The sequence below is a fragment of the Scyliorhinus canicula genome, chromosome 1 (assembly GCF_902713615.1).
Source record: "Scyliorhinus canicula chromosome 1, sScyCan1.1, whole genome shotgun sequence".
NCBI lineage: Eukaryota > Metazoa > Chordata > Chondrichthyes > Carcharhiniformes > Scyliorhinidae > Scyliorhinus > Scyliorhinus canicula.
The window spans coordinates 309,464,025-309,476,958 of record NC_052146.1 but is presented as its reverse complement, the minus strand read 5'-3'; the positions used below and the strand labels follow the sequence as shown (position 1 = coordinate 309,476,958).

Below are 12,934 nucleotides of genomic sequence, written 5' to 3'. Positions count from 1 at the left end.
ACCCCCAAAATCCAACATTTAGAGTACCCAATTATTCTTTTCCAATTAAGGCGCAATTTAGCATGGCCAATTGACCTACCCTGCACATTTTTGGGTTGTGGGGGTGAGGCCCACGCAGACACGGGGAGAATGTGCAAAATCCACACAGACAGTGACCCAGGGCCGGGATCGAACCTGGGACCTCAGCGCTGTGAGGCAGCAGGGCTAACCACTGCACCACCATGCCGCTCCACTGGACAAGACTTTGTGTCGCCGTGCTGCACGTCAAACTTTTCCTGTCCTGCTTAATTCTCAATGCCAAAAAGAGATGGTAACTTGACCTCGATGGGAAATGATAGTACAGCACCGATACAGTACAAGCTGCAGTTATACACAACTATACTCAAGCTCCTCATGGTGATATTAAAACCCTACGCAAGCCCGCTCTGCTGATGACATCCCTCACCCATGCTCACACGGTTCATAGATCATAGCATCGTAGAATTTACAGTGTAGAAGGAGGCCATTCGGCCCATGGAGTCTGCACCGGCCCTTGGAAAGAGCACCCTACATAAGCCCCACGCCGTCACCCTATCTCCTTTATAAGTAACCCATTAACCCCACCGAACCATTTTGGACACTAAGGCAATTGAAAATTGCTTATTGTCACAAGTAGGCTTCAATGAAGTTACTGTGAAAAGCCCCTAATCGCCACATTCCGGCTCCTGTTCGAAGAGGCTGGTCCGGGAATTGAACCGTGCTGCTGGCCTGCTTGGTCTGCTTTCAAAGCCAGCGATTTAGCCCGGTGTGCTAAACAAGCCCCTGGTTTAGCACAGGGTTTAGAATGGTCAATCCACCTAAAAAGCACGTCTTTGGACTGTGGAAGGAAACTGGAGCACCAGGCGGAAACCCACCCGCACACGGGGAGGATGTGCAGACTGCATGAACACCCATACATACAATCACGTAGGAAGATGTTTGCTATAACACTCTATAACAGTGATCTTAAACAACCAATCTTAAACAACCAATCAGCTGAGTCAAATATCCAGGAATTTTCTTGGTTATTCCCAAATCTAAACCTGAGGGACTCAAAAGAGAACTCCGGCTCCTCGGATATCGGACCGAGAATAAGGGAAATTCCTACGTTTCGATCTCATCCTCTCTGACTCTTGGCCTCATCCTGTCTCCTTCCCCCTCCCCTTCCCCTGTTCATCCACATCCTCCCAAACCCACCCCCCCACCCTGACTCCAGGCCCCAGAACTCATAGAACATAGAACATTACAGCGCAGTACGGGCCCTTCGGCCCTCGATGTTGCGCCGACCTGTGAAACCATCTGAAGCCTATCTGTCCTACACTATTCCATTTTCATCTATATGTCTATCCAGTGACCACTTAAATGCCCTTAAATTTGGCAAGTCTACTACTGTTGCAGGCAGGGCGTTCCACACCCCTACTACTCTCTGAGTAAAGAAACTGCCTCTGACATCTGTCCTATATCTACCACCCCTCAATTTAAAGCTATGTCCCCTCGTGTTGGTCATCACCATCCAAGGAAGAAGACTCTCACTGTCCACCTTATCTAACCCTCTGACTATCTTATATGTCTCTATTAAGTCACCTCTCAGCCTTCTCCTCTCTAACGAAAACAACCTCAAGTCCCTGAGCCTTTCCTCGTAAGACCTTCCCTCCATACCAGGCAACATCCTAGTAAATCTCCTCTGAACCCTTTCCAAAGCTTCCACATCCTTCCTATAATGTGGTGACCAGAACTGCATGCAGTTCTCCAGGAGCGGCCGCACCAGAGTTTTGTGCAGCTGCAGCATGACCTTGTGGTTCCAAAACTCAATCCCCCTACTGATAAAGGCTAGCACACCACATGCCTTCTTAACAGCCCTATTAACCTGGGTGGCAACTTTCAGGGATTTATGTACCTGGATGCCGAGATCTCTCTGTTCATCTACACTACCAAGAATCTTGCCATTAGCCCAGTACTCTGCATTCCTGTTACTCCTTCCAAAGTGAACCACCTCACACTCAGTACCCTATTCTTCCTTATGCTACTCCCTTCCCCAACTGTGCTCCGGAATCTTCCCACCCACATTAAATTCTCCACATTGCATACCCTCTCCTCAAGGCCCCCCCTCTGACCCCCACACAGAGCACCCACTGTCCCACCCGCCCCCGACTCCTCCTCCTGATCTCATTCAGGCTGCCGGTTAAAATTGCAATCAGGATGTCAACGGTGCGCAAAGTATACTCCCGCTAACTTTGGACAATCCTATCTAGGTTTGAGCTGAAGTGACTCAGCGACACATTGGCTCCGTTTCCACCGGGCCTGGAGTCTGGAGTCTGTCTCAGCCTGCCTGACGGACAATGCAATGTTTCCAGAACTTTGTAAACTAGTGAGGAATGTTCCGGCTCTCTCAAAGCTGCTCAGTGACATCAATGACGCGACTATGAGGAGGAGGCACTCTGCTCCCCATCTGTGGAAATCTGGCCAGCTTTCCACTCATCGTTTCAGCTAGGATAAAGCTGAGGGTAGTGCCCAGCGGAGCTGGGGGCTGGCGAGAGAGACCCTGTGTCTCAGCGACCAACCATCCCCGCCTAGGTCACTGACTGAAACTTTACCGTGTGTACTTGTCAGAAGTGGGGGCAGTGACGGGTTAATAGGCAAATGGGAATCTGAAGGCTCGGACTCTACAACTGGACCTTGGCATGCGATGGATAGAAGGGTCTCTGGGAGTGAAGGTCAGGGGGGTGATGGAGATTGACAGGAATAGGGATCCATGAACGATCCCAGGAAATCAAAGGCTTGGTGAAACAGGATTTTCATGGCGGAGGTTTTCTCGAGGAAGTCCTCTCTCCAGATCCTCTCTGCCGCCATCATGAGTCACTCGCTTCATCACAGCTCCATTTCCAATTGGCCAGGGTGGCCATTCTTCATCCCCCCGTGAGTACAGTCTCTGGGGGCATCTGTGATTCCAACTGTGACGCCCTGGGTGACGGGAGGAGGTACAGAGTGAGGGGGTACAGGGTGAGTGGGGTTACAGGGTGAGGGGGGGTACAGGGTGAGGTCAGTACAGGGTGAGGGGGGTACAGAGTGAGGGGGGTACAGAGTGAGCGGGGGTACAGGGTGAGGGGGGTACAGGGTGAGGGGAGTACAGGGTGAGGAGGGGGTACAGGGTGAGGGGGGTACAGAGTGAGGGGGTACAGGGTGAGGGGGGTACAGGGTGAGGGGGGTACAGGGTGAGGAGGGGGTACAGTGTGAGGAGGGGGTACAGGGTGAGGAGGGGGGTACAGGGTGAGGAGGGGGTACAGGGTGAGGAGGGGGTACAGTGTGAGGAGGGGGTACAGGGTGAGGAGGGGGTACAGGGTGAGGAGGGGGGTACAGGGTGAGGAGGGGGTACAGGGTGAGGAGGGGGTACAGGGTGAGGAGGGGATACAGGGTGAGCAGGGGGTACAGGGTGAGGAGGGGGTACAGGGTGAGGAGGGGGTACAGGGGTACAGGTGAGGAGGGGGTACAGGGTGAGGAGGGGGTACAGGGTGAGGAGGGGGTACAGGGTGAGGAGGGGGTACAGGGTGAGGAGGGGGTACAGGGTGAGGGGGTACAGGGTGAGGAGGGGGGTACAGGGTGAGGAGGGGGTACAGGGGTACAGGGTGAGGAGGGGGGTACAGGGTGAGGAGGGGTACAGGGGTACAGGGTGAGGAGGGGGGTACAGGGTGAGGAGGGGGTACAGGGTGAGGAGGGGAGGTTGGTGGTGTGAGTGAGATAGGATGGGTCAGAGAATTGTGAAATTCAGAGAGCTAAATAGACACCAGGAGGTGGGGTGTGTGTGTGTGTGGGGAGGGGCGGGGCAGTGTGGTTGGGAAATTTAATGCAAAAATCTGTGAAGACGATGCCTGGAGAGGGGAAAGATTTGGGACACAGGTTGATATTAGTCAGGATAGGACCCTCCAATTGAGTCTGAAGTGGGAGATGGAAGAGGAATCCTTGAAAAAAATCAGTGTGGACCTCAGGAAGGTGTTGAACCAAGATTATGCAGGATTGGTGGGAGGGATGGGATAGGTGATCTACTCGAGGGAGGAGAGTAACTTTGGTTTGGGGAGTGGAACAGGCTGAGGTGTAACCAGGTAACCCCGTGGGCGTGGCAGACAATGACGCTTTCCATCGGTTCCAATCAGGCTCAAGTTATTTATACTGAGAGTGAGGCCCCAGGGTCAGAGGTTAACCTCAAGCGGCTAACCCTCAATAATAACAATGGATAATAGCATCTACTTCGCTCTAATGCAGGAGGACATTACAATGCCCGTGACGCACCTCAGCAGACAGAATTTCACACAGAGCGTGTTGCTGACCCCTTCCATCTGTGGGAAATGATGGGAACGCCGTGAAGAACCCATTTCAGAAAGGGAATGGTGCACCTTTACTGGTGACTGAGGAGGTCAATCTTTGAGGATTAACTTCTACCCTGTGCCACACACAAATTTAGAGAGCTTCATTGTGAATTACTGTTGGCACTGATGTTTGTTCGAGTCGTCGCGTTTTACAGCACGGATAGAGACCATTCAGCCCATCGTATCCACAACGACCATCAATCACCTCCCTGCCTAATCCCGTTTTCCATCACTTAGTCCGTAGCCTGGTATCTGCGGCATTTCAACTGCTGATCTAAACACTCCTTGAAAGTTGTGAGGGTTTCGCCTCCACCACCCTCTCAGGCAGCGAGTTCCAGACTCCCACCCCCCTCTCAGGCAGCGAGTTCCAGACTCCCACCCCCCTCTCAGGCAGCGAGTTCCAGACTCCCACCCTCCTCTCAGGCAGCGAGTTCCAGACTCCAACCACCCTCTGGATGAAAAGGTTTTTCCTCCCATCCCCTCTAAACCTCCTGCCCCTCACCTTAAACCTGTGTCCCTTGATTATTGACCCCTCCGCTAAGGGAAAAAGTACCTTCCTGTCCACCCCATCTTTGTCCCTCACAATTTAATTCACCTCAATCAGGTTCCCGCTCAGCCTCTCTGCTCCAGGGAAAAACTACCCCAGCCTATCCAATCTCTGTTGGTAGCTGAAACGCTCCAGCCCAGGCACCATCCTGGTGAATCTCCTCTGCACCCTCTCCAGAACAATCACTTCCTTCCTCTAGTGTGGTGACCAGAACTGCACACACTGTCGCCGAACTGCAGTGGCCAGCGGTCATTGTGTTCCATCCCAGCCCGCAGGAGGTGCCTCCAAGATACCCTGGAATCAGCGAGTCACTCTCAGGAGCGTTAATCGATGCCTAAGGTCTTCATGTCACACATGGTGATAATCAACAAGATGAGTAGAAACTCAGTTCAAGAGGCGGGTTTTAAAGAGCAAGTGAAGGAACAGAGACTGAGAGAGATGGAGAGGTTCAGAGAGCGAATTCCAGAGCTTAGCGACCAGGCAACCAGAGGCACGGCCACCAATGTGCTTAGAATTGGGGGGTAGTCAGGAACCCAGGACTGGCCAGTGTAGAGGTCCCAATAGGGTTAGAGGAGGTTAGAGGTGGGGAGGGATGAGGCCATAGACAGATTTGAACATGAGGGTGATAATTAAATAGAGTTTTGGGGCCACTGCTAGTTGTCATTTTTATAAATGACCTGGAAGAGGGTGTAGAAGGATGGGTTAGTAAATTTGCAGATGACACGAAGGTCGGTGGAGTTGTGGATAGTGCTGAAGGATGTTATAGGATACAGAGGGAAATAGGTAAGCTGCAGAGCTGGGCTGAGAGGTGGAAGATGGAGTTTAATGCGGGAAAGTGTGAGGTGGTTCACTTTGGAAGGAGTAACAGGAATGTAGAATACTGGGCTAATGGCAAGATTCTTGGTAGTGTAGATGAACAGAGAGATCTCAGCATCCAGGTACATAAATCCCTGAAAGTTGCCACCCAGGTTAATAGGGCTGTTAAGAAGGCATATGGTGTGCTAGCCTTTATAAGCAGGGGGATTGAGTTTCGGAGCCACAAGGTCATGCTGCAGCTGTACATAACTCTGGTGCGGCCGCACCTGGAGTACTGCGTGCAGTTCTGGTCACCACATTATAGGAAGGATGTGGAAGCTTTGGAAAGGGTTCAGAGGAGATTCACTAGGATGTTGCCTGGTATGGAGGGAAGGTCTTACGAGGAAAGGCTCAGGGACTTGAGGTTGTTTTCGTTAGAGAGGAGAAGGCTGAGAGGTGACTTAATAGAGACATATAAAATAGACAGAGGGTTAGATAGGGTGGACAGTGAGAGTCTTTTTCCTCGGATGGTGATGACCAACACGAGGGGACATAGCTTTAAATTGAGGGGTGGCAGATATAGGACAGATGTCAAAGGCAGTTTCTTTACTCAGAGAGTAGTAGGGGTGTGGAACGCCCTGCCTGCAACAGTAGTAGACTCGCCAACTTTAAGGGCATTTAAGTGGTCACTGGATAGACATATGGATGAAAATGGAATAGTGTAGGTCAGATAGGCTTCAGATGGTTTCACGGGTCGGCGCAACATCGAGGGCCGAAGGGCCCGTACTGCGCTGTAATGTTCTATGTTCTATAACTTTACATACTGGGAAGAAAAATAGATCTGTGAGCACTCCCTGTCCTCACCAGCAGTTCAGCAGCTCTGGCTACATCCTGAGAATGATTTATTTAAAAAGATGTTTCTGCTGTCACTGTCCCTTTAAGAATCAGGGTTGAATCCAGTGTTTAGTTCCACTCCCTGTCTCGGGCAAAGGCTTCATCTGCTAACCATTAACATATTACAGATGTGCAGGAGATTGAGTCACCCAGCAGCCAATCAGAAATAAATAACAAAACTAGGAACAGGAGCCCAGAACATCTCAACTCCAAATACCAGAGACTGCAGAATAGGAACTTCAAACTTCTACTGCCTCACTGATTCAATCAGGCTGAATAAAGGGGAGCTGGAAACAGCCAATGCTTCACTCCCCCAAGAAATGAGTGAATGAGTCAGACAGAAAAGCTGCAACCATCTCAGAGGACAGAGTCCATCTAACAGCAGCAGTACTTTAAGGTAACAGTTATGATCATTAACTGCCATGTGTGCGCATCTGTGTGCATCCGACTGCCTGTGTATCCAACTGTGTGTTCTTGTGTGGATCTGACAGTGTGTGTTGCTGTGTATGTGTCTGACTGTGTATCTGTGTGTGTATCTGTTTGTGTCTTTGAGAATGTGTGTCTGACTGTGTGTGTATCTGTGTGTCTGACTGTGTATCTGACTGTGTGTATCGGACTGTGTGTGTGTATCTGACTGCATGTATCTGACTGTGTGTGTATCTGACTGTGTGTGTAAGACTGTGTGTATCTGACTATGTGTGTGTATCTGTGTGTGTATCTGTGTATTTGAGAATGTGCATCAGACTGTGTGTGTATATGACTGTGTGTGAGTCTGACTGCGTGTGTTTGACTCTGTGTGTGTCTGACTGCATGTGTGTGACTGCGTGTGTATATGACTGTGTGGTTGTGTGCCTGACAGCGTGTGTATATGACTGTGTGTGTCTGTTTGACTGCATGTGTTTGACTCTGTGTGTGTCTGACTGCATGTGTATATGACTGTGTGTGTCTGACTGTGTATATGAATGTGTGGTTATGTGTCTGACTGCGTGTGTATATGACTGTGTGTGTGTCTGACTGAGCGTGTATATAACTGTGTGTGTGTGTGTCTGACTGTGTGTGTATATAACTGTGTGTGTGTGTGTCTGACTGTGTGTGTATATGAATGTGTGTCTATGACTGTGTGTGTGTGCCTGACTGCATGTATCTGACTTTATGTGTGTCTATGACTGTGTGTGTCTATTACCGTGTGTGTGTGTTTGACTCTGTGTGTGCCTGACACTGTGTGTACATGGCTGTGTGTGTGTCTGACTGCGTGTTTTTGACTCTGTGTGTGTGTGTGTGTCTGACTGCGTGTGTATATGGCTGTGTTTGTCTATGACTGTGTGTGTGCCTGACTGTATGTATATCTATGACTGTGTGTGTCTATGGCTGTGTGTGTGTGCCTGACACTGTGTGTGTCTGACTGTGTGTGTGTGTCTGACGGTGTGTGTATATGACTGTGTGTGTGCGTCTGACTGCGTGTGTTTATATGACTGCGTGTGTGTATATGACTGTGTGTGTGTCTGACTGAGCGTGTATATGACTGTGTGTGTGTGTGTGTGTCTGACTGCGTGTGTATATGGCTGTGTTTGTCTATGACTGTGTGTGTGCCTGACTGTGTGTATATCTATGACTGTGTGTGTCTATGGCTGTGTGTGTGTGCCTGACACTGTGTGTGTCTGACTGTGTGTGTGTGTCTGACGGTGTGTGTATATGACTGTGTGTGTGTGTCTGACTGCGTGTGTTTATATGACTGCGTGTGTGTATATGACTGTGTGTGTCTGACTATGTGTGTGTCTATGACTGTGTGTGTGTGTGCCTGACTGTGTGTGTGTGTGTGCCTGACTGTGTGTGTGTCTGACTGCGTGTGTCTGACTGTGTGTGTGTGTGTGTGTGTCTGACTGCGTATGTTTCCTTGTTTGTCAGCTGTTTTTTTAAGGAGATTTTTGTAACTGGGACAAGTAAAATTTTTCCAACTATTGATCTGAATTAGTGACTGAGGCAATCCATCTCCATTCTGCAATGCTTGCTTCTTGCCTGTGTACCCTGTGTACGTCAGTGTCAGCTCCTGTAATACACAACAGGTAAAAAGCAGCAATGAAGTTCACAGTGGGTGGGAGGGAGAGGTAGACCCGGACAGTATTGAAACAGCCAGGCCTGCAGCAGGCAAAGACATGCATGGGGATTGGCTGAGGCATGGCTGACAGTGAGTAATGTACAGGAACTCTATCTGATCTCCTCCTCAGGTCACCATGCTGTTGCAGTGGATCTTTCATTGTATCCTGGGAGCCTATCTTCTCCATGACAACAGGGCAGTCAGTGGGGAAGATGCTAAATTCCAGTTTGAGCCTCAGGATTCACTCTTTCCCTCGTTTTTGAACACCACTCTGATGGCAGACGGTGCGGCTAGATTTGGAATGAGTGGTGACGAGGAATTCTCGAACGTCTGTGTAATCACAGTACTGACTGTGCCCAGTGAGCATGAAGCAATCATCCCTGTTACCGAAGATGACCTCAGGCCGGTGAAGAGTCTGTTGAATGGCAGCAGTTCAGTTTTGGAAAGTTTGGCATCTGCAGTCAATGCAGAGATTGGAAAAGTAAGCTACCAATCACTGATCACAGAGTCAGTCCTGGACATAAAGCAACGGAATGAACAATCTAATAACATCATGACAGAAATCTTCCAAACTCTTGATTCAGATCCAGCATCAGGCAACCATGTGACAAAGTGAGTACTGATCCCTTTAAGGGTCTGTCTATAGCTGGGCATGAACAAGGCTCAAGAAATCTTTGATCATTGACACTGAATAGCTGCACAAAGTAGAGAGTTAGAAAGAATGGAATGTGCAGCACAGTGTCGCAGTGGCTAGCACTGCTGCCTCACAGTGCCAGGGACCCGGGTTGAATTCTGGCCTTTTGAGTGACTGTCTGTGTGTGGAGTTTGCACATTCTCCCCGTGTCTGCGTGGGTTTCCTCCAGGAACTACAGTTTCCCCCCACAGGCCAAAGATGTGCAGGTTAGGTGGATTGGCCACGCTAAATTATCGCTCAGTGTCCAAAGATGTGTAGGTTGCATTGAGGGGATAGGGTGGGGTGTGGGCATCGGTGGGCTGCTCTTTCAGAGCATCGGTGCAGACTCAATGGGCCAAATGGCCTCCTTCTGCATTGTCGGGATACTATTCATTCTATGAGAAGCCTTTCTTCGCTGAGGAATTAGCAACACATCAAACAATCCCAGGACAGGTACAGCACGGGGTTCCATACAGAGTAAAGCTCCCTCTACACTGTCCCCATCAAACAATCCCAGGACAGGTACAGCACGGGGTTAGATACAGAGTAAAGCTTCCTCTACACTGTCCTCATCAAACACCCCCAGGACAGATACAGCACGGGGTTCCATACAGAGTAAAGCTCCCTCTACACTGTCCCCATCAAACACTCCCAGGACAGGGACAGCACGGGGTTAGATACAGAGTAAAGCTCCCTCTACACTGTCCCCATCAAACACTCCCAGGACAGGTACAGCACGGGGTTAGATACAGAGTAAAGCTCCCTCTACACTGTCCCCATCAAACACTCCCAGGACAGGTACAGCACGGGGTTAGATACAGAGTAATGCTCCCTCTGCACTGTCCCCATCAAACACTCCCAGGACAGGTACAGCACGGGGTTAGATACAGAGTAAAGCTCCCTCTACACTGTCCCCATCAAACAATCCCAGGACAGGGACAGCACGGGGTTAGATACTGAGTAAAGCTCCCTCTACACTGTCCCCATCAAACACTCCCAGGACAGGTACAGCACGGGGTTAGATACAGAGTAAAGCTCCCTGTACATTATTGGGTGTGGATAATAGTCAGCTGTTTTTGTCGTTGACCCTTACAGTACAGCACATAGAGATTCCTGAAGGATCCTTTTCGGATTAATCTTATATCAACATTGCCCTAATGTTTGGCAGGTTCAAGGAGAAGGTTTGCAAGATGGAGGCAATGCTTCAGGCCCTCGACCTCCTCGCCAGGCAAGTAGAGCAGCTGTCGGATTCCCTCTCCACAGAACTGAACCAGCACTTGGGAAAATCACGCAAGATGGAGTCTGCCCTGTACCAGAAGCCAATCTGAGAGCAGGCTGCAATCCTCTTGATGAAAGGTCACCATCCCAGAATAATCAGCTCAGCTTTGAGACTTGTGGAGGTGGTGGGGTTTTGGGTTTTGCTCCCAGAGGATACTGAATGAAGTTCCAACATTTCCAAGAAGTGTCAAATAGCGAGCCAAACCCAGCAGCCACCATCCCCATTGCAGCCACCATCCCCATTGCAGCCACCATCGCCATGCAGCCACCATCCCCCATGCAGCCACCATCCCCATGCAGCAACCATCCCCATTGCAGCCACCATCCCCATTGCAGCCACCATCCCCATGCAGCCACCATCCCCCATGCAGCCACCATCCCCCAGGCAGCAACCATCCCCTTTGCAGCCACCCCCCCATGCAGCCACCCCCCATGCAGCCACCACCACCATGCAGCCACCACCCCCATTGCAGCCACCATCCCCATTGCAGCCACCATCCCCATTGCAGCCACCATCCCCATTGCAGCCACCATCCCCATGCAGCCACCATCCCCCATGCAGCCTTCATCCCCCATGCAGCCACCATCCCCCATGCAGCCACCATCCCCATTGCAGCCACCCCCCCATGCAGCCACCGCCACCATGCAGCCACCACCCCCATTGCAGCCACCATCCCCCATGCAGCCACCACCCCCATTGCAGCCACCATCCCCATTGCAGCCACCATCCCCATGCAGCTACCATCCCCATGCAGCCACCACCCCCATGCAGCTACCATCCCCCATGCAGCTACCATCCCCATGCAGCCACCCCCCATGCAGCCACCCCCCCATGCAGCCACCGCCACCATGCAGCCACCACCCCCATTGCAGCCACCATCCCCATTGCAGCCACCCCCCCCATGCAGCCACCCCCCATGCAGCCACCACCCCCATTGCAGCCACCATCCCCCATGCAGCCACCACCCCCATTGCAGCCACCATCCCCATTGCAGCCACCATCCCCATGCAGCTACCATCCCCATGCAGCCACCACCCCCATGCAGCTACCATCCCCCATGCAGCTACCATCCCCATGCAGCCACCCCCCCATGCAGCCACCCCCCCATGCAGCCACCGCCACCATGCAGCCACCACCCCCATTGCAGCCACCATCCCCATTGCAGCCACCCCCCCATGCAGCCACCCCCCATGCAGCCACCACCCCCATGCAGCCACCCCCCCATGCAGCCACCCCCCATGCAGCCACCATCCCCATGCAGCCACCATCCCCATGCAGCCACCCCCCCAATGCAGCCACCATCCCCATGCAGCCACCATCCCCCATGCAGCCACCATCCCCATGCAGCCGCCATCCCCATTGCAGCCACCATCCCCATGCAGCCACCATCCCCATGCAGCCACCCCCCATTGCAGCCACCATCCCATGCAGTCACCACCCCCATGCAGCCACCCCCATGCAGCCACCACCCCCATGCAGACACCATCCCCTTGCAGCCACACCCCCGTGCAGCCACCACCCCCATGCAGCCACCACCCCCATGCAGCCACCATCCCCATGCAGCCACCACCCCCATGCAGCCACCATCCCCATGCAGCCACCATCCCCATGCAGCCACCATCCCCATGCAGCCACCATCCCCCATGCAGCCACCATCCCCATGCAGCTGCCATCCCCATTGCAGCCACCATCCCCATGCAGCCACCATCCCCATGCAGCCACCATCCCCATGCAGCCACCATCCCCATGCAGCCACCCCCCATTGCAGCCACCATCCCCATGCAGCCACCCCCCATGCAGCCACCATCCCCATGCAGCCACCACGCCCATGCAGCCACCACCCCCATGCAGCCACCCCCCCATGCAGCCACCCCCCCATGCAGCCACCATCCCCATGCAGCCATCATCCCAATTGCAGCCACCATCCCCCATGCAGACACCATCCCCCATGCAGACACCATCCCCATGCAGCCACCCCCCCGTGCAGCCACCACCCCCATGCAGCCACCACCCCATGCAGCCACCATCCCTATGCAGCCACCATCCCCATGCAGCCACGATCCCCATGCAGCCACGATCCCCATGCAGCCACCCCCCATGCAGCCACCATCCCCATGCAGCCACCCCCCCATGCAGCCACGATCCCCATGCAGCCACCATCCCCATGCAGCCACCCCCATGCAGCCACCCCCCATGCAGCCACCCACCCATGCAGCCACCCCCCCATGCAGCCACCACCCCCATGCAGCCACCCCCCCATGCAGCCACCCCC

The 12,934-nt window shown here is 52.6% G+C and overlaps 1 protein-coding gene across 1 annotated transcript; it reads left to right on the top strand.

The window, feature by feature from the left end:
* The first annotated feature begins 6,782 nt into the window (after positions 1 to 6,782).
* Positions 6,783 to 10,983, top strand: LOC119978243. Its single transcript, XM_038819721.1, has 3 exons — positions 6,783 to 7,012; positions 8,841 to 9,322; positions 10,552 to 10,983. The coding sequence occupies exons 2-3, from the start codon at positions 8,847 to 8,849 to the stop codon at positions 10,709 to 10,711; spliced, it is 636 nt and encodes a 211-aa protein (XP_038675649.1). The 5' UTR covers positions 6,783 to 7,012; positions 8,841 to 8,846; the 3' UTR covers positions 10,712 to 10,983.
* Positions 10,984 to 12,934: the final 1,951 nt, after the last annotated feature.